The sequence below is a fragment of the Rhinolophus sinicus genome, linkage group LG05 (assembly GCF_036562045.2).
Source record: "Rhinolophus sinicus isolate RSC01 linkage group LG05, ASM3656204v1, whole genome shotgun sequence".
Taxonomy (NCBI): Eukaryota; Metazoa; Chordata; class Mammalia; order Chiroptera; family Rhinolophidae; genus Rhinolophus; species Rhinolophus sinicus.
Window position 1 is genome coordinate 179,322,690 of NC_133755.1, and position 22,171 is coordinate 179,344,860.

A 22,171-nucleotide genomic window follows, 5' to 3' on the forward strand; every position below is an offset into this window, starting at 1 on the left:
AATCCATCATATATATATATATATATATATATATATATGCACATGTATAAGACTAAATTCTTAAGACTATACTAACTAACCATTTTATGTTATATTAGTCTACTGACCATACTTGATGAAATTTATATGTGTGAAAACAACTTCTCTTTTTGATATCACAGAGAAAGAGTAAAATCATCCTGACAATTCTATCCTTGGATCAAGAATTCAAAGAGATTTTTCTACCCAAAAATTACCTCTCTAAGAAAAATAGCTGCCAAGTGAATATAGAAAAGTTCATTAAATTGTGGGTTAAATTTCTGATAAATATAAAAGATGCTTCTAACTCGGAAAGCAGAGTTTTATCCATCAAGCTGTAAATAATGGCTCTAGGAACAAAATCTAGATAATCCTTACCTGCATATACTATTCAAAGGCACCTAGCAGCCTCATTTTTAGGATACACAACATTTAAATAGTATTTATTAAGCAAAAACTAGAAGTATTCAGGTTGAGTTATGGGAACATCAGGCACTCAAGTTAACCTACATTTTTTTTTTTTTACTTGTAATAGTGTTCAATGATAACTGATGATTCTAAGAGAATAAAAGATACTGACTGAAAACAGCAACATACAATTATGTTCAGGCTAAGGCTATTGTATTTACCATGGCAGGCGAAAGGACATACACTTTTAGAAAGATTATTCAATATGAAGGACTAATTAAAGTAGTTTAGTTTTGCCACGTTATCTCTGATTTGGTTTTGAGAAAAACCACAAATATTCTATTTCACTGTCATATTAAAGAAACAGCATTATCACTAGTGTTTGTAATACATTCTCTTTCTGAAGAAGAAAATACCCCAAATAAATGATTGGTTTAATTTTCAGAATTTATTTATGGGCTCAGAAAAGACAAACACAAAAGCAAATAACATATTTCAAAGCTATTTAGAAGATCTAAAAAGAATTGTTAGTATATTGTTTTACATTCCTAGTGTCTCAATACAGCTGTGTCCCAAGAAAAGTGAATGTTTATAGTAAGAATATTTCAAGAGTATGAGAAACCACATACATATATCTACACTAGAAACTTACAGATTTTATGCCCCAATTAAGAGGAGAAAATTAACTGAGAAGAGTCTGTAAGGAAAGATAAAAGAAGTGGAAATCAAATCTTCATTTTAGTTATCTTTTATAAACTTAATATAAAATAAAATTTCCCTAAGTACTAGAGAAAAGCAAATAATAGAGCAGGACAATTTCACATTTTCAATAAATTGGAAATGGGCAGGAGCACAGATTCCTTTCAAAACAACCAAACAGGACTTTTATGACACTGATTCTAAACAATGATGAAATTGTAAATAAAACATGGAATTGTCATCTTTCTCTTCTACATGAAGAATTTTCCCCCACTTTGAAAATATCTATTATTTCACTAACCCAAAGGCCAAAAATCGAATATCCCATGCTATTCAGCTTCAACACTGGCCATCCCATTCTGGGCAGCTCTAGAAACAATACTGCCTGTTCTGACACAGCATCAAGCGGGCGCGAGAAAGAGATGTGCCTTTGTGGGGAAAGCAGTCTTCCTCGGGCCTCGCGCATCCTATGTATTTACTGGGTACGCCAAGACTGCAAGGGCCTGATTGCTTTTTCTCCTGGGCCATTTCTCAGGGATGCTTTTGCAGATGAGAGATAAGGCAACCTTTTCCCCTTAGACAAAAAGCAGGCTCGATTACTGCTTGTTAAAAAAAGGCAGTGGATTCCCCTAGCTCAGAGTTCCTCAGTAACCATGCAAACTGTCAGCGTACGTGGTTTCCATCTGGACAGCAGGATTTGGGGGCAAGGCTACTGATACCAGCATGCTCATGCTGCTGCTGGTCCACGGGTAACAGCATCCTTTTCTCTGACCCAGGAGTCCCCTGTCTGTCAGTCACCACGAAATAGTAACTGGCTCAATTACTGGTTTCAAAGGAGGGTAAAATCAAATTTCAGACCTGATAGTTTGGGCAAAGGAGGGGATGCTGACAGAAACACGGCTTTCTGAAAGAAGGAACAAGACCCATAGGTTGGGGTTGGATATACTGTGTTTCCCCAAAAATAAGACCTAGCCAGGCAATCAGCTCTAATGCGTCTTTTGGAGCAAAAATTAATATAAGACCAGGTCTATATTATATTATATTATATTATATTGTATTGTATTATATTATATTATATTATATTGACCTCCGTCTTATATTATAGTAAATTAAGACCAGGTCTTATATTAATTTTTGCTCCAAAAGACCCATTAGAGCTGATTGTCCAGCTAGGTCCTATTTTCGGGGAAACACGGTATGAAAAAACTCCCCAAGGTCTGTGAGTGAATGCTCTCACCCAAGTGAGGAGAGAGAAACATGGGTCCTGTCAATGAACGGGGCTGACAGAAAAGAGGCAGGACTGAAATAAGCTGCACCAGTGGTACCTAGATGTTGCTTATTCACTCCCCTCCGTGCAGTGGAGGGAGGGCTGTTACCATGACAACGGGGCAGGGAGGCCTTTTACCCCAAAGGCTTTGCGCATGCGCGCTAAGCCAAGGTGTCCTGGAAGCTGCACTGTGGTGACTATAACCATGACCTGGCTGCTGATGGTCCTGGCAGGAGCATCTACATTAGGAGTTCCTTTTCCTGAGCCCCATGTGGGCGGCTGCTTGAAACCAACAGCGCAAGTCCCTTGCTCACTGACACAGAGCGGCGTCTCCTCTCCACTGCCTGACCCGTCTTGCCCTCTACTCTGAGCTCAGGCGCCTTAAGACAGATGGTTTGGGCGGATCCAAGGTCTTCCTGTCCCCAGAGGGTACGGAAAGCCATACACCAGTCTGGTACGATGGCCAAGAGAGGGACTCAAACTGTTAGGGCTCTGCTGGATACAGGAACCCGACTTCCCATCCCACCTGTTCCCACCGAGGGAGGGGTGTGGCGGGTAAGGGTCGCTATAGCAACCCTGCGAGAGGAGCCCTTTCGGCTCAGTCACTGTGTGGTTGTGGCTTCCACGTGTGGTTGTATAAGGAGTAACGTGCTACACGGCTGGGCTTCACAGTGCCCGTAAGTGTCACAAGGGGTTTTCATGTCCAGGACCGGCTGCCCAGGAAAGCTCATCTCCCAGTACAATCGCATCGCCCTGATGGAGCGATCACGTCCATCTGTTTAACAAGGAGCGATAAACGTGCACCTACGCTCTTATGGAAAACGCCCGCCGGTCACCCTCATGCTCCTGCAGGTCCACTCAGACGCCATTCTTAAGGAGGGTTAGGGTCCATCCGGCCCTGCTGGTCAAATGGAAATGATACATTAGAGCGCAGCTGGTCTGGCCTTCGCATCATCTCAGCTTCACAAGAAAAAAAAATGGCAGCTACTCCTTTGAGGGGAACTGTATGCTCCACTCCACCACTGAAACAAATCTGCTGGTCCCACAGGGCTCTCACGGGTTTCTTTCAGTGACTGGGCCCAGGTCACTGGTGGTTTGGCTAAGTCAGAAGCTGACGGCTCCTCTGAACAGCCACAGCCAGCCAACCCCAACAACAGCTCTGGAAGGCCAAGTGCAGTGAGGACCAGTCAGACAGTGGTCCCCACAGAAAGCTGTCACCCTTGTCTTAGGCAATTCTTCTGAGCAGCAGGCATTTTCTGTTTTTACAGACCTGCGGACTACTGTCAATGGCCTGGGTGTCTGTCTGTCTGATCTGCCATCTGAAAGACTGTCAGCTGGTACGTTAATGACGCCCTCTGCAGGGCCACACACTGTGGAAATACATTGTGGCTGCTCATCGTCTGGGTCACTGGTGCAGATGCCCATTCGCTGCCCAGATCACTGTCCCCACTACTTGGACGCGTCATCACACCAGACATGGCAGCGTACCCAGCATCATGGATGGGGCATGAAGTAAGGGGGTTTCTGAGGCAGAGGCTACCATTGAGTGTCAGACTGCGACTCCTGCCCAACTTGGCCTGTCTCGCAGGCAGGAGGCCGTGTTTGCCTGGTCCACTCCCACCAAGGTGACTCTTATTCTGGGATAACCCTCATGTCTTACCACTGTTGACACTTTTTCAGGTTACTGTCCAATCAGCTGACTTTCACGACACTATTGTGGCTCGAAACTGTCATGTTTTTAGCTTTCCATATTATCTTATCCTGACAATGGCGTGTCTTTTGCCATAAAGACCACTCAACAATGGGCCAACAATAAAAGCGATGGATATTTCATGACCTTTACCATCCTCAAGTTCCGAGCATTACTGAGAGGTAAATGTACTCAGAAAATCCAATCAAAAAGATTTCTGACTCTACCTCTCTCACGGCTTCTTGGTATACACATCTTATTGAGGCAGTTTGGTCTCATGTAACCATCCCCAGAAAGTTTAAGAAAGGACATAGACAGATATTGAAAATTTGAGATTTCGCCCTGAAATGGTCATTCCTGGGCACAAAGCATTTGTCTTTCCCTGATGGGAACCCCAGGCCAGGACGATGGGGATACCCTCCAAGCAGCAGCCCAATCAAATGGAGTCCTGAAAGAGTCAAACATATTTTTTATTCAGCCACTAGCTATTTGGGTTGGACTGACAGGGTTCTAGCTCATAAAGATAATGACCATTTGGGTCATTGAGTTAAGTACACTGCTCCCCAAGTCGTCCACATTGGCCAAAGTGATGGACATAATGAATCTCTGCAGATTTTGTAAAAATTCCATTATCCCACTTGCACCTGATCCTTACAGACAAAAAAATTTGAATGTAATTAGGGGATGATTGGGGAAAACATAAAGTTAGAGCTATTGGGAAGGGACATACTACTATCATGGCTGTGGAGAGAGAGCAATACACCGGGCATGTAGAAGGTTGACTTCAAATCCCAGGAACCATGAGGGAGTGTGACAAATGCTCTACTAGTCCCCTAACTTCAGTGCTTCAGCCTAGCGAAACAGTCACATGATCCATGTGAGTCGGGCAGCAATAGAGACTGGAATCTGACTCACTGACCCACCGCTGAGCGTCTCATCCCCATCCATGGGCTATAAAACAAGAAAAAGTCATGTAGACTTGGCTTTTCCTGAACTGTTCTGCTGTACCTGACCCTACCAACAGCAGCTCCAAAACATCGACCTCTCCCTCACACCTGTGCAAACTCCCAGGCTCCACAACCATGTTTTAGTCTGACTGACACAAATTCATATGCTTGTCCTAACTCCAAAGCAGCCTTACGTCGCGCCATGTATGGCAACCGAAACTGCAGCGATTCATAACACTGTGGACGTGGCTTAATCAAATCAGTGTAATGGTGACCCAACTCAAGCATAGCAGCAAATGCCAAACCGGCATGACCTGAGCTCTCTATGGGGGAGAGTGACCGTGAACTGGCTCTCCACTGGGCACGAGAGTTGCTTTCTGCAGCACCTGTTGCCCCCTCTTATTATTGGCACCACACCAAAGATCAACAAGTCATTACGAACTTCCTTGTATGAGTGGTAACAAATAACAGACTTAATGAAGACCTACTGGTCTCTGTCTGGGATTCATTCGCTGTAGGCTGAGTCAGAGCCCCTGCGGGTGTGTGATCGGGCAGACGGATGGAGTCAATATTGCAAGTTGGCCTCATCTTGCTGTTTGGGATCCTATTGGTCACAGCTCAAATCAAATGTTGTATGACACAAGCCGAATAGATTTGGTGCCAGTCTCTGTTGGCCCAATTAATCAGAGTGACCACGGCGTGACATGCTTATGTGAAAATTTGTCACCAGTCAAGATTGCATAGGACAAATTGTTGGTTATTGGGAGAGAGAGTTTTCTTTGTGCCTTGCACAGTCTCCTGCATATCTTGCTGAGTGGATCAAAAATGCATGGCTTTGACTTCCCTTTTACCTGGGGCATTGCTCAGGGTTGTTTACACATCTGATAACCTTAAGAAATGAGATCATGTTTATCCCCAGGAAAAGAGAAGATTTGCTTACTGCTTGCTCTTAAAGTGGTGGATTCTTCAATTTCAATAAATGGACCTCATCTGCAATGCAAACCTGCTGCTTACACAGAATCCACCTGGGCCATGTCTTGTCACCCCTTGGAACTGGGGGCAAAGAACACTGGTGTAAATATGATAATACTTATGCAATTAGTTGTGCCATGAGTAATAAGTCCTTTGCTCTGACCCATGAGTCTTTATCTTCTGCCCGTACCCATGACACATTAACAGGCAAACTTAGTTTTTAAGTAGAGTAAAAATCAACTCGCAGACCCAGCATGCTTCTCTCTCGCTTGAATAATACCTGATACCTGACACAAAGTCCCATTCAGGCAACCATCCCTATACCTAATGTGCAAATATGAACTTATAGATGTCCTAAAGTTGAAGCTACTCATCCTAGATTCTTTGATGCAAACAAGAGAAAACCATTAATATATGAATGTGAAAATCAGGACCACTTCCCTATCTTCTAGAACCTAAACCTACGGGTTGTCCTATAGGAATTCCACATAAAACTGGAATTCTTCACTTCAGTTGCCCCACAGCAAAACCCTTATAAATGGGAACTCTTACTACCACTTCACTACATAATACAGTGGAGAAGATATGTTAAGTATTTGAGATATTGTTATACTCTTGGGAGAAGGGTGATTTGGGATATAACCTGGGTGGTGAAGGGAGTGAAGAAGGAAAGCTACTAGCCATGGGCAATACATATATTTTTAATTCCAAGCCTGATTTTCAGAAGTACCATCAGCTAGTCAATCAATCGATCAGTTAATTAATTGATCAACTAACCAAACAGTAAGCTTACCCTCATGGAGGCAGAAAAATGGCTAAAAAAACATTATTTATAAAATTAGGTCAAATGGGATGGAGGAAAACAGGAAAAGTATATCAGATTCCAAAAATAAAAAGAGTTGAGAAATATTTTATTTTCCAGTATCAAAAATCCTACTAAAGCAAAGTACTTAGGGTTCAAAATTCACCTTCAGGAATGTAATAAAAAGACTCAAATGTCATCAAGTAATTTGTGTATAATTAATTGCAAAATATTTGTCTATTAGCTATGACTTACTCACTGTTTAAAGCAAATAATAAAGAATTTAAGAAAGAGGACGAAATAACAATTTATAAGTAGAGTCATAAAAGCCAACATTAAACAATTTCAGAGTTATGTCCAGACTTCTAGCTGAGTATCAAATGTGATCAGTACATATTCTAGATTTACTGCTTTGTAATATACGATTATAACAAACAGTGTTAAAAAATTAGGAAAATTCACATTGCTTCAGAAAGTAATTTCATATTCACTTGTCTCCACAATTCATTAAAAATAAAAATAAATGGTTTTAGAGAACAACAGACATGAATCTGATGGATGACCATGTCTCCGCCCCCCTGTGAACCATAAGGAAAAGGGAGAGTGTTTGTCCTCCTGGATAAGGATGCTTCTGGCACTATCTGGAGGCAGAAGAAATGCACGATACAAACGCTAGAGTGGTTCCTGCTTATGGAAATCAGATGCAAATACTTCAAAACCACCCATAATGTAAAAAAAAAAAACACATTAAAACCTTAAACGTATCACATGAAGGAAAATCTTTAGAACAATTACGATAAATATCAGACTTTAGTTCTTTGTTTTAGAACTCAGAACTTTTCCATCATCCGGAGTCTAATCTTAGCAGGGTGAAAAGAGGGGCTGTGTGAACACTCCAGGAAAAGACTGTATGAATGATATCAGAGCCAGTCAAACACTAAGAGCATGAAAACAAATCTATTTTTTCCACTAAAAAAAGAAAAACCCCTCAGAATAATTAAAATGAATTCCTACCCAAATTAAATTGCCTTGAAGTTTTCTGTGCAAGGCTTTAGGCACTACAAACACTCCCTGACTTTGGCCTGCCAGGTCCTCAATCAATCATGCAGTAGCCTGAAATTAAATTGAAATGATTGCATCAAGGAAAATCAAATTTTTTAACGTTTAGTTTCAGTAATGTGATTATGAAGCTTTTAGTGATATTGTAATTACTTTGAAGCTTTGAGCATATGTTTCTACTGCGAGTACTCCATGGAGAAAAGTTGCATTAGGGAAACAAGTAAATACAGACCCCAGTGAAGCAAAAATACTCTTGTTGTCAAGTCCAATGCTAAAGGTGGAAGAGTGCATCCGCATGATTTATACTCTAAATAGCCTCATAGAACAACCACTTGAAAATCTCGGCTCATTCCAGAATTAAAATAACGTAATGGCTTCCCTCTAAGGGCAAGCGTCAGAGAGGCAGTAAGAAACACGAAAGGATGGGGCGGCGAGGGGAGGGGGGAGAAAAAAGTCCTCGTCCTGTGGGAGCATCAATTTTTGCACAGGAAAATGTAACAGACCAAAATCTCTCTCCTAAAATAAATGAATCATCTCTCAGAATATGAAGTATTTTAATATACTTAGTATATACCCAAATCAAACCATACAGTAGTTATTACCCCTATGTACTAATGATTCCATCCATTTCAACACTTACTGGGAGGCGACAAAGATAAACGCAGGGAGGCCCCACCCCCACAGCAAATATCAGTAGAGCTTGGACTCTTCTGAATACTTCCGACTGCAGACCCAGGAAGGGAGATTGGGGAAGACAAAACAAGGGGTCAGACAATGGTCTCCTCTCCTTTGATTCATCCTTTCGCTTATTCAATAATTACTTATTAAGTACAAAGCAAACTTCTTCCCTCAAGGACGTGGACATGTAAACACACAACATTAAAAGGGAATGAGATTAGATCTTTAAACCTTAGCAGGAAAATGATCCTGTCAAAACAATCTGAAGTACACAAACCTTTTGAAGGATCTCTTTATTCTGGGGCTCAGAGTCTCTGTCCTAACAGCTTAAAGATTCTAAGGAGGAAAGTAGTGCAATAGACTCAAGAGTTAAAGTTAGCCACTGCCAATTTTCTTTCTTTTCATATTTGAATTCATGTCTCACTGCCAGCCACAAGCACTGCCATATTTTATTGTCTTAAAGGAGCCCTGATTGAACAAGTTACGTCCCCTGCCACTGACCACTGCATTCATTAACGTTTGCTTCCTCTGCCCAAATGGGCCTTAGGATTCAGGCCAGGGCGTCCATTGTTGCAGACCTGCTTCTCTTTATTAAATTGGAAAAGACCACATTAGTATTGTCATAATTTCTATGCTACAAAAATAAATGAGTGAGAGTCAACATAGCCCTGCTGCCAAAGCTAGCTTTCTAAAAATATTGCTGGTGTTGAGACCAAGTGCGTCCCTCATTCCTCACAGCAAAACGCAACTGCAGCGAAACTGCCATGGCTGGGCCCCCACCCTCATCACCCTGATCCCGCCTCACTTCCTTCTCCACGCTCCTCATCCTCTGTCCCTGTCAACTCTTCCTCCTTCCCTGACACAGGGTCTGCTTCCAAGGCCCCATGTCTCGCTCCTGCATTTTCTTATTTCTCTGCTCAGGAGACCAGTCAGCCCAGAAGGTCCAGCTCAAATCCCATGTCTGCTCCGGAGGGGCCCCCGCTTTGTCATACAAGCAAACACGCTTCCATGACAGCTCCCCTTCCTGTGGCTCATTATTTTGCTGGGTGCACAGCATCTTTACTAAATTGCCACGTCCACACTTAGATATGCAGAATTGGTGCCTGTCACAGGTCCTGTAACTTACAGTCTCAATAAATGTTTGTTGAATTTAACATTTACTTTCTGACTTCTTTTTTCCAATATAAAATGAACTTTTTCTTTTCTTACAAATCAAATCCTGTATCTATTTTAAAAATTTATCCCATATTTCCTTTAGAGTTTCTCCTAACTGCACTAACAATGTGTGATGAAATATTTTCCAAATATTTCAGCTAAAACTGCCTCATGAAACCAAATTCTGCACTGACACCTTTAAAACAAATGAAGCAAATTAAGCTACACAATTTTGTTCTCTTTTGTCCTTCATAACTTTACTAGAATTTATTTAAAACTGTGTAATTTTCAACCTAGCCAGATTAGTTATTACTTACGAAGGGCAAGACAATGTTAAAGTATTCCCAGGAGCATTTTATCTAACATTCACAGTGAACTGGCCAATCAGAATCCAAAATACTCATAAAATGGTTATTTGTTCCTGCTTTGCCTGATCACGTGTTGCTGCGTGAAGTCCTATTAGGTTGGTACTAAAATAATTGTGGTTTAAAAGGTTAAAAATTGCAAAACCTCAATTACTTTTGCACCAACCCAATATTTCCTGTCAAAGGCATGATGGATCTTCTGGGGCTCTCCAGGGTACAAATAAGCAACATGCTCAGCAAATCCCCCGCGTACCCCACCGTCTGGGACCTGGTGTGGAGCCACATGGTCTTTTGCCACCTGGAAACACTACCTGAACACATGAGTTACGTCCTTGGCCAGCGTATGAACTAATCCACACACACACATACACACACACACACACACACACACACACACACACACACACACTTGATCCCTCATGTGTAACATGACTGCACTGCCTTTAAATGGCCTCAGAAAAGGCGAAATCGGGTAGTATCACTGTAAATCTGATGCCCTCTATCTGTCGCCCTTACTTCAGTGTAAGGCACGCCAAAACCCGCTTTCAAGTGCTGACAGCCTTAATGGGAACTGTGGTCAGCTGGCTGGACAGCACCTCCTCCAGATGTCCATGTCCCCATCCATGAAACGTGCGAACCTTACATGGCAAAAAGCGACTTCCACAGATGCGATTAATTAAGGGAGATTATCTTGGTGGTGCCTAAAGGTGAACACAAGTGTGGTTAGAAGAGAGAGGCAGAGGGAGATTTGATTACAGCAAAGGAGAAGAACGGGCCTGCAGAAACAGAGATGGGAGCAAGGCGGCCAGGAGCCAGGAAGGTGCCTGCAGAAGTGGAAGAGGATTCTCCACCGGAGCTTCCCGGAGGAACGAGTCCTGCCAACACCTTAATTTTGGCCCCTTAGAACCCTCTTTGGACTTGTGGCCTCCAGAACTGTAAGGAATAATTCTGCATTGTTTTAAGCCACCAAACCTGCAGTAGTTTATTACAGCGGCAACAGGAAACTAATATAGTTACTGAGCCATGTCTAAGTAGTATGTAACATTACTGCAAAAAGTTAGTGATATTATTGTGGTAATGTTAGTTTTCCAGGAAACACCACTTTTATGACCAAAACATGAGATTTCTTGATGCTACCACCAGTAATTTACCTGACATAATTTGTCACAAAAATATAATCAGATCTACATATATTACAATGGTGATGCATTTGTCCTATGCTTAAGACTGTGTTTATAACATTTATTGAATTTCTGTATTTCCAAAATATTATATGCTTCATGTTGAATATCTGAAAAACATAGAAAACCACAATGAAAAAAAATTCCACAACCCAAAGAAAATGATTTGGGGGTAAACCTCCCAATATTTTTCATATGCAAATGTCAACTAATGCTATCGAGTTTATACTTATGGTAACTAAGCTCTTACATTAAATATTTAAAAATATTTCTCAAGTATTGAAGAATTCACACATATTTATCAGTCTTAGGTCATTAATTTTTGTCAACCTGTTGCCATCATTGCTTGAGGACAAAAAAAAGTTATGTCACCTCCAGAGATCTGACTTCACATGGCGTTACCACCGCTTCTCTAACTAACTTTACCAGCCTAACTTGTCCTCTTCTGAGCACTAAATAATTAAATTGGCTGCAGAAGACAGAGGCATTTTTAATAAATTTATACACAAAGAATTGTGACAACCGTGACTAGACTCACCAGAGAAATTCCTTAGATGTTAAGCCCCAAATAAAAATTATTTGAGAACCTCCACCCCCCCAAATAAAAAGAGTTATAAAACGTTCTGCAGTGAGTGCTGTGATGCCCAGTGCTTGCCAGGGAATAAAGACAAGCATATAGACCCAGTATAAAGCTCTAGCGTCATACACTTAGTATAAGATTATTTGGTGATTTCCTTGAAATCAAGCTGATGGGGAAAAAAATCAACACATTTGAAACTACATTTAATAGAAACTTTGCATGTAATGAGAAATTGCATCTGCCACATACATACACAAAATGGACAGTAAAGAAGAAAACTCTAGAGAGGACCATGATAAAAGAAGAAATCCCTTTATCTATCACTGGCTGGGATTTCACCATTTCCTAAATGAACAAGAGCAGGAAGCAAAATATCAGATCTCCACTGTTTGTACTGTATAATTATGTTCAAATTGACTGCACAGTAAAACACAGCCTATTCCTATCCAATACTGTGAATTCTGGCATCTTCACTTAAAAACGTCTTAGGTATCACATCACCACCCAAACCACCAGCCGGTGACTGCCAGCTGATCTGCGTCCTATACTCTTTGTGGTCCGCAGCCCAAATGAGAAGCCCCTCACAGAATGCTGCCTCAGGTGTGCTTAAATCTGTCCCTCTCTCTCCCCAAGGACACGCCAGGGAGCTGAAAAGGACTCCGAGCTAGAGTTCAAGGGTGGAGAGGAGACCAAGAGCATGAATCATTATTCTCAAACCTTTATTTGCCCAGGCAGGCAGCCTAACTATTCGCCCGTCCTCTGGCCAGCCCAAAGTTCATCACTCCCCAGAACTCTGGCTTAAGGAAAGAAAAGTTGTAATCAGGACCAGATTCTTTTGAAAGCAAAATGTAGAGCCTGAGCCTACGAACAGTTTTACTGAAGACAAGAGAGGAGCCACGTGGTTCCTGGTCTGTTTACTCATGACATTCCAGGTCATGACTCTCAGTCACTTTCATAACCAACAGTCAAGCCTGGAAGAAACCCCAGTGGCAAGTAAAGAAAGTGCTCACCTCTTAATTATGCAGACACCAGCTGCTCTTGTGAGATGATGGATGAAATGTTAAAATGCCAGCGTCTGAGAAAATCAAGGAATGAGGAGAAAAGGGGGAGTACAGGTTGGACGCTAAACCAAAGGTTCACATCAGAAACACAGACATTACAAACTTCCAGTCCTATTTCTCCATGTTACTAATAGTACAGAGTGCCTTTCAGATGTGTAATTCCTGTCTTTCCATGTTCCGAAAAATGGATCTGCTCTGTACAATAAGCTTAAAACATCACTATGTAGTTAGTTACAAAGGGCTTCATCTCAGATCAGCTGATTTATGCATTGAAAGTCAAAAACATTTAATAACAGGAATAACTGGTATGTTCATCAATTATATAGATAAATAATGAAAACATCTCAATTGGAACACCAATATTAGTTTCTGTAATCATTCATTTTTTTCCTAATTGAATGAGGGTGGGGATTTGAGGAATTGGTAAAGTTGCCATATATTGTACATACCAATTTTTTTCTCTTCCAATATCAAGGGCTCTCACGCTTCCCTTTTTTAGGGGACCCTGTTCACGTCTCACAAGAATATTGGAGAAATCATCAAGAACCCATCGATACTCTTAAAAATACAGACATCTGTTTCCGTGCTCTCAGTACGTGGCCAGGCATCTGAGCTACACAAGATACCGCAGAGGAAGCGAGTCTGCTCTGTACTCGGCTGGGTCACTTGGTAGCTCCCGCTACAGCCAGCCGTCCTCTCCTCTTAGAGAGAATCTATGAAGAGAACACAAAGTGTCCTGTGCCGCATAGCAAAGAGGGAGACACAGGTTATTTTTGGAATACATATAAATTTAAAGCTTTCGAAGCATGAAAAAAAAAAGCATACCTGTCGATAAAAGATAATACTTTCTACAACAATAAGAACATTTCTGTTAGAAATATGGTCCTCGATCAGAGATGAGTGAATGGCATATCAAATCAGTGCCATCACCCTGAGAAAAGCCACCTCCTACGCCACAATTGCCCTGTCACTCAGTGGATGATCACCTCCTACTTGAGAGAAAACAGAAGTCACTAATGGTCACCTGGACTTCTTGGCACTATTGGCACTTTACAGCAGCTTTCCATTACAGCCACAGACACCTTTTCAAAACAGGACCCCTTCACAGCGCTCCTGTGTATGCAATGGTTCAGCAACTCCTCCTTGCCGCCTACTAAAAACCCGCCCTCCGGACACTGCTCACCTACCAGGTGTCTGGCCTGGCGGCAGCCTCCTCCTCTGGCCCTGGCCTCCCCACATGCCCTCCATTCCGTTCTTCCCTCACCACCACCCCAAACCGCAGCTCTGTCTTCTCCCCAGTTTCGGATGCTGCCATCATCTAGTTAATTCCCACTTGTCTTCTGATCAACTGGAAACAGCGGACCCCCCTAGGCTCTTAGGGGTCCTCTCCAGTGCTCCCGGTATAAATGTTTATCATGGTACTTCCTATTTAGATTGCAAGCCTTTAGTTTTCTGTACACTTTCTATACTATGAGCATGGGCCTCACAAATAGAACCCTGTTTCCCCGAAAATAAGACCTAGCCGGACAATCAGCTCTTTTGGAGCAAAAATTGTGCCTTTTGGAGCAAAAATTAATGAGATTAATAAATAAAATAAAATAATAAAATAAAAAATTTTATAATAAACACAATAAAATAAATAAAAAATATATAAATATATAAAATAAATAAATATAATAAAAAATAATAAAAAGTTATTTTACTATAATAAATATTTACTATATTTTATTATAGTAAAATAATTTTTGCTCCAAAAGACGCATTAGAGCTGATTGTCCGGCTAGGTCTTATTTTCAGGGAAACACAGCAGTTGCTAAAATTGTGGTAGATTCTAAAGGAGGAGCTAATTGGTTCAGACTGAGAAATGGGTGAGAGGTGATACACTGGTGGAGAGTTTACAGAAAACTTCATATAAAGTTGGTAGCATTTGGAATGGATCTTGAAGAATGAATAGTAGTTCCCAAATGTACTACGGAAAGGCATTCAGAGCTAAGAGAATAAGGTAAGCGACAGAAAAGAGACCTGAAAAACCATGGTGTGATGATGTATGTGTATTCATATGGACACATATCTTTCTAATTACTCTGCTTCTGCTGGGAAGATGGTCAAGCCCTTGCCCTAAACATGTCTTATCAGTCCAACTATATCACAAACTCATTGGGGGCCGTATGACTTTTGGTGAAAGACTTTTGAAATTACAGATATTGTGTTTTATATTTCTCTGTGTCCCTTCCCCACAGACAATATATACACATGCACCACCCAAGTGGAGCCCTCCTCATAGCACCACCTGACCCAATGCCTGACAAAGAATATTGGAGAAATCATCAAGACCCCATCAATACTCTTAAAAATACAGACATCTGTTTCCGTGCTCTCAGTACGTGGCCAGGCATCTGAGCTACACAAAATACCGCAGAGGAAGCGAGTCTGCTCTGTACTCGGCTGGGTCACTCGGTAGTCCCTGCTACAGCCAGCCGACCTCTCCTCTTAGAGAGAATCTATGAAGAGAACGCTAAGTGTCCTGTGCCGCATAGCAAAGAGGGAAATACAGGTTATTTTTGGAACACAAATAAATTTAAAGTTTTCGAAGAGAATAAGGTAAGCAACAGAAAAGAGACCACCAAAATCATGTTTGTGAATTGAAATACATACTAATTCAAGGGAGAAAGTTTTCTATTTAGTGAAAACTGATATTGGAATAACCTGGTGGAAGCCCTAGGTAATTAGGACACAGCACTGGGGGAAAGAGTTGGATTGCTGCAATTCCTTTTAACCAAGATTTTCTCCTACAGGATGAAGTAAACAAGCGGGAAGGGGGGCTGCACCATAAATCAGCCAGCTGTCACATGAATCTCTTTCTTTAATATTACAAGACTTAAGAGAGAAACCATTCAGATCACTACAAAAGAAGCATTTCAAATGAGCTCATTAAATGCAAATTAAAACAGAAACACTGAATAAGCACCGGGCCACAATTAAAGGCTGAAGAAACAGCAGGTAAGAAACAATTTTCATTGATCAAAGAACTAAAAGCTAACAGAATAAAGTATTCTGCATTGAAACTGCTTCCATGAATATGAAGCATTTCGAAGTAAGGAGTTTTTTGTTTTTTTTTTCATTTTTCAAAGAAGCTTTGGAGGCAGAAATGGATTTGCGTTATCTTAATACAAAGTACCTTCATTGTCCCATTTCAAGCAATGAAGCTATGAGCTTTCAAAAAAAAAAAAAAATGCAGACTTCAAAAAAATCCTTAGACATAGTTCCAAAATTCAAAGGGGCATAGATCATCATTTGAGAGCCTTTGGACCCAAAGGACTGTATATAATTATGCAAAATATTCTATGCAAAAATTTAGTAGAACTTCTTTTGTGACATAATTCTACCTCATCATAAACAAAAGCTTTAGAGCCTCCTCTGGGAACTTATAATGAAGAATGGGTCATTCTTCATCTAAAATTATTGACATGTCAGGGCAAGTAGCAGTACACAGTATATTCAACCAGAAATATAAATTCTGAGACTTTAAAATTCACCACAACAAGCTTTAAAACAAATATGTAGGTTTGTGGGCAAATAGTAAAGTTAGGCTGCACATTCATGATGGCAGGGCATTGGTTCCTGTTTTTTTCTCTCATGAATCCCTGACACCTGGAGCAGTACTGGAAACATAATAGGTGCTCAATTAATGGATCTGCTTTCATGAAAATAAAGCATCATAAAATAAGAAGAGAGAGGGTTTTCTTTTTCTTCTTAAATTTATTCTAAAAATTAAAATAGACTGTTTTTCATCTATGAAGGCAAAAATAAAAATATTTTTATAGGACACTGGGGTAATGGGCTCTCTTATACACACTGTCAGGAAGGTCAGAACCACCCAGGACAGTTGTGTAGCTTGTGCATTGCTCAAAGGCACTAAACCTGTGGGGAGAGCAACTAGGAAGAGAGAGGAAATCCATTAGGTGCTCTGGGGAGAATATCTTTCTGTAATTTTTCAGCCAGAGGGGCAAGGCAGCTCTTAGCTACCCTGCTGTGACAGACAGGAGTGTAAAAAAGGGGACTTACTTTAGAACAATTTGGAAATACCTTGCAAATCCAAAATCTACAAACCCTCTGTCTACAAAACCCAGAAATTGTAATATCAAGTTCTTACTTTACATATATACACACTTATGCAAATAAAATACAAACACAAATATTCCTGATGGTAGCAATTGTCTATAAATTTACTGAATGCTCATTTATTGAAGAGTATTTGCATGCTTTATGTAAATCCTTAAAATAAAAGACTGGGCGGGAATTACCATGGGGTAGACTTGCACATGCAGATATGTAAGTTTCTAAGAGATGTTAAGTTAAACAAGGTACAGAAGAGACTACGTTCTAATTATTGTTTTTTTTTAATGTATCAAAAATCTTCTTAAAGAGTAACAGGTTGAATTTAATACTAGCAACAATGTTGCACATATATCGATGCACTTCAATATCTGATACTACTCAAATACCAGTCCAGTTCTAGAGGAGATTTAGAATATACCACAAATATCACCATTAAAATTCAATTTTTAAACACGAAGAATTGCTAATTTTTAAAAAGGTTGAAATATATTTTTAACAGAGATGCCAAAAGTTATATTTCCTAAGTTGAATTTTCTTAAGGTTTTTCCATTCTGCTTTATATTATCTTGAAATCCTTCTCCATACTTCTCACAAAGTCATAATTTTTCACTGACTTCAATTAAATTATGTTTCTGTAGCTGTCTGGGTCAGGGCATTTAACATATCAATCATTATCCAAGTGAGAAATATAAGTGCATTTGAAACAGTCTCAGTGCCAAGAAGGAAATCTGGGGTTTAAAAAGGAAAAGGAAGGTAATTTTATTGGTAAAGAGGCAATATCTTACTCCTATTCTACCAAGTAACTCATTTCCTCAAAAGTGACCCAAGAGTTACATAAAGTGGAAGAGTACTATTTGCATTAAAGAAGGTATAGCAATTAAAGAGAGCACAGGCATGAAAGGGGCAAGTTCTGAGTAGCACAGGTCTTTAAATAGGAAAAAAAACACAACACAACAATTCTCAATATATAGTTACATATCATTTGATCTCCAGCTGATCACTGGGTATAAGCTGTAACACCTTTCCTGGCTCTGAAGTTTAGTCATGGAAACAGAAAACCCATCACTGTAAGACTTCCCTTCAATTGCTTCCATTTTCACTTACCTTTACCACTATTCAACATAACCAGGCCCAAAATGGACAATTAAGATTTTTATTAAAATGTGCCCACCGACAGATTTAGGCAATGCAACTCGTTATATAAAATAATTCATTGCACACTGTACTCATGATTGTTATGGGTAAGGTACTTTTCGTACGCTGGGGCATGGGTTTAATTATTTATGTTGTAAAACACACTTACTTGCACTGCATGATGAAGAACAGCTGGAGAATGAAAGAACATTCTTAAAAATCTACCTTAGTCTTCATGTCAATAGCAGTTATTGAGAGCTGTCTAATCATCACATCCAAAGATCACTATTCCCTCTTGTGTTCCGAAATCCCAAGTAAAAACTAAACAAAACTGCATAAGCATATTTCATCCTAATAGTTATAGAGCCATTTATTAGATAACAATTTAGAATTTAGTGATGATTTTTAGATCTTAAGTCCCTGTCTTTATATAGCTTTACCACAAATTTATGTCTTTTAAAATTTTCCACGCACTAGTTAAGTTGAATTAAAATAGCATTTGCACAACTGTCTTCAAAATAAGGTAAACTTTTTTTTCTGTAGAAGACTGACGGCAAGGATTTTGAAAAATTTCTTCTACTTGGTTTTGATTCAAATTTGTGCTCACAAGTGGATCTTGTGTAACTGTCACCTAAAAAGACTCAAAAGATTCATTAAAATGTATACATTTTTTCTTAACTTGGTAACTTTAAAAAATCATGCCACGCTAGAAAATTAAGAAAACCTGACAACATCCTTTGGTTTCTACCATCGCTGCAAAGGCAGCGTCTGTTAACTGGCGTGATTCACCCAGTAGTAGGTAGAATGTTTTACATGTTAACATTAATTTAATAAATAAAAGACTTAAGAAGCGCTTATCAGTGCATAGAAGCTCACACACTTTAAAAATCCACCTCTCATCTTTCTGGATAGACGACATCTGACTTCGAAAGCACTTGTTGTAGACAAAAGTGTTAAATGCAGGCATCAGGAATGATCTCCTAATAAGCTCACCAAGCCAATACATATTCTAGAGCAAGTGTCCGTCACAATAAATTCCCAAAAGCTACATAGTAAACCATGGTGGGCACTGAGAAGCAACGCTTGCTAATCACACTAAACATTCCCACTAATTTTCAGAGATAACCCTTAAAATAGCATTGGCTTAACAATCCTGAAATAGAGGAATTTTGCTAATGTTGTACATTTTAGTGTTTATAAACAATTCCAATAGCCACTTCCACAGCTTTACTCCCAATAATGCACCTGGGTCATTTTGTGTTCGAGAACAAAATAATTTTGCATGATGAATCGTTAATTCATCATGCAAAAAGGTTATTATTTACTCTTAATTATTCTTTCATTTCAGACCTCCGATGAGAGATTTAAAAGAAAAAATTCGAGGGAACAAGAAGGTTAAATTCTTCTGAACGAATCTCTGATGAGCCCGACCATCATCACCAGGTGCTTCCCATTCGAGTTTAACGCTCCGCTAGTGTTTCCCCTCGAGTCCCACAGACCGTGGGTGCAGACTACACCGTCTGTCTGTCCTAAACTGGAAGACAGCCGCCGAGGCGCCCTGAGGGACGGAAAGCAGGGGTGGGGGGAGTACTTCCACGGGGCCTTCCCACGGACCCCCACGGGTCTGCGGGGCAGTGCGCTCGCTGTGGGGTCGCGCGACCCCGCCTTCACTTAGGGAGGCGCGCAGGCGCACACCAGGTTCCCTCACAAAGTTGTCCTCAGCAGGGAGCCTGTCAAACCAGGGGCGGAGTCGGGGCTTAGAACGACAGACACACTTATTCCGCTGGACCACGGCGGGCATTGGGACGCTGGCGGCGCTGGCTGAGGACAGCACAGACACTGCCACCCTGCCACTGACAGTTGGCACCGGTGGGCACCCAGGGATCCCCGTTGTCCGAGGCCTGGAGTGGCACCACAGCTGGGCGCATGGCGGCGCAGAGAGGCTGTACCTGACAGGCACCACGTACCGATCATGGTCACTGGGCAGATGGAGACTGCTGGGCTGGAAAGGGTCTATGCGCAAACTGTAGCCCGCGCGCGCCTCCCACCCGCGGCGCTCTCCGAGGTTAAAATGCCCAGGACTTCCCTCCCCGCGCCTGGCAGCCGGAATACGCACGCGCAGACGGCGCGCAGCCCCGCGCCTTCTGGGAGTTGTAGTTTTCACACAGCTTTTCCTCTCTCGGCTCGCCGCCGGCGGCCAGCCGCCCGCCGCTCTTCCGGTTTAAGGCCCAGAAAACTTTCGTCACGGCGGGGTGCGGCCATTCGGCCTCAGTGTTGACGCGTCGCTTAGCAACCAGGAAACTTAGCTTTGGAAGCTGGTTGTAGCCCCATCCAAGGTCCAGCCCTCTTCCCGCCCCTCCCCTCCCCTCAACTCCCTTCACCTAGGAGCTGCCAAACACCTGGATCAACCTGGGCACTACGAGGGGTTGAATTTCTACCATTAACGTTATTTTTTACAATTTTTTCCCTACCTCCTTCTCACATCCGTAAAACCCACTGATTCTTTTACCACACGTTTTTATGAGAACCAGACATTTTCTAGGAAGATGGTGGCAGAAAAAGAGACCCTGAGCTTAAAAACATGCCCAGACAAGATGCCGAAGAGGACCAAGCTGCTGGCACAACAGCCGCTCCCGGTGCACCAGCCTCACTCCCTGCTTTCTGAGGGCTTCACAGTCAAAGCCATGATGAAAAACTCGGTCGTAAGTGATCTTCCTGCATTAAATGCACTGGCTCCGAATCAGGTGACACCAGGTTATAGAGGTTGGCCGGCCCTAGGATGGATTCTGAGCCCGTGCCCTGGGTGGGCTTTGCCAAAAAGCGCACTTACTTGGCCCGTGGCAGACAGTGCCCACCATTGTGTGGGGGTCCAGGCTAGGTTGTTAGAAAGGATTCGGAGCAAGTGATATGCCCATTATAAGCACTTTCCTAATAACTCATGGTTTCTAGACCACCCCAAATTCCTCTTAAGCTATTTATGATGCAAAAAGACCCCTTTACTTACTGATTCCTAAACTAGCCCTACTCAGCCAAGGGCCTAATGGAAGGTGAGTCCTTAGCCATCTTAAACTCTTTCGCAAAATTTGACATGTGCTTATGTACAGCTGGGAACATAAACTCATTAGATAATCTATAGTAAAAAACCTCATCAATTCAACCGAGGAGATATCAGGATATCCTAACATTTACTCTAAGACTCTTTCTTACAAACTGGTGTCAGCCTGTTGGAATACTGAAAGGCAACTTAATATGAAGTGTTTTTCCAGACAGACCTTTTAAATAATATATATATTTTTTAAATGCAAGCTTTAGTTCAGTGTCTCTGGCTATTAATGCAATGCATATTTCATTTCTATTATTTCTGGTAGTTAAAATATTCTCAGTACTACTAAGGAAAAAAAGGTTTAAAATGTACACAAATGGTTTAGCTGCATGCGTGGTAAGTTAAAGAAAAAGCCCTTGGATCTGCTGAACAGCTTTAAATTTGGTATGCTAAACCTGGTTTTCCTACTGAGTAAGCACCTATCTGGGAAAGAGATATAAATAATAAATGCAGCTTTCAAATTTGTATAATCTACACTCTGGGAGACTCTAACATATTGCATAGCAACTCATTATGTTAAATGAATACTATTGCTTTCCAGTGTCACATTATTTGTTTTACATAAATGTTGCAAACCTAATACTTTATTCCTAAACCGCATTCTTAGAATACGTGAATGGAACAGATTACCTCAGGACCCCTAGGCCAGATTTCCAGGTTGCTACCCAAAGTGATGTTCTGGTTATGGAATGTGTGTGAGTGGCTTCACAGTAGTTAAAATGATCAGAAATAGACTAAAGCTCCTGTCTGTTGTACCTGCAGTCATTTTGCATGTATTTCAAAGATGACTATCAGCAATGCAGAATACCGTAACCGTTCAAGCTAATTATTTGTTTTCTTCTGCATAATATTTATGTTTAAAATCTTAGTGACTTTTCAATGTTATATGTTTTTCACAGACGTAAAAAATACTAGTGAGATTCTTTCTTTTTA

General features: G+C 41.0%; 2 protein-coding genes across 5 annotated transcripts in view; one reads left to right on the forward strand and one right to left on the reverse strand.

The window, feature by feature from the left end:
• PRKN (parkin RBR E3 ubiquitin protein ligase) overlaps window positions 1-20,259 on the reverse strand; it is a 1,115,215-nt gene extending 1,094,956 nt beyond the window's left edge. Inside the window, exon 1 of one of the 3 annotated variants that reach the window (XM_074333793.1) lies at window positions 20,103-20,259. In XM_074333793.1, coding sequence (XP_074189894.1) covers window positions 20,103-20,109 — 7 coding nt within the window. In that variant the 5' untranslated portion in view covers window positions 20,110-20,259. Of the gene's footprint in view, window positions 1-20,084 lie in introns of all 3 variants that reach the window. The other 2 variants (XM_074333791.1, XM_074333790.1) reach the window with 2 other exon arrangements.
• PACRG (parkin coregulated) overlaps window positions 20,248-22,171 on the forward strand; it is a 451,953-nt gene continuing 450,029 nt past the window's right edge. For both annotated transcript variants that reach the window (XM_074333794.1, XM_019749820.2), the window contains exon 1: window positions 20,248-20,837. In XM_074333794.1, coding sequence (XP_074189895.1) covers window positions 20,682-20,837 — 156 coding nt within the window. In that variant the 5' untranslated portion in view covers window positions 20,248-20,681. The remainder of the gene's footprint in view (window positions 20,838-22,171) is intronic.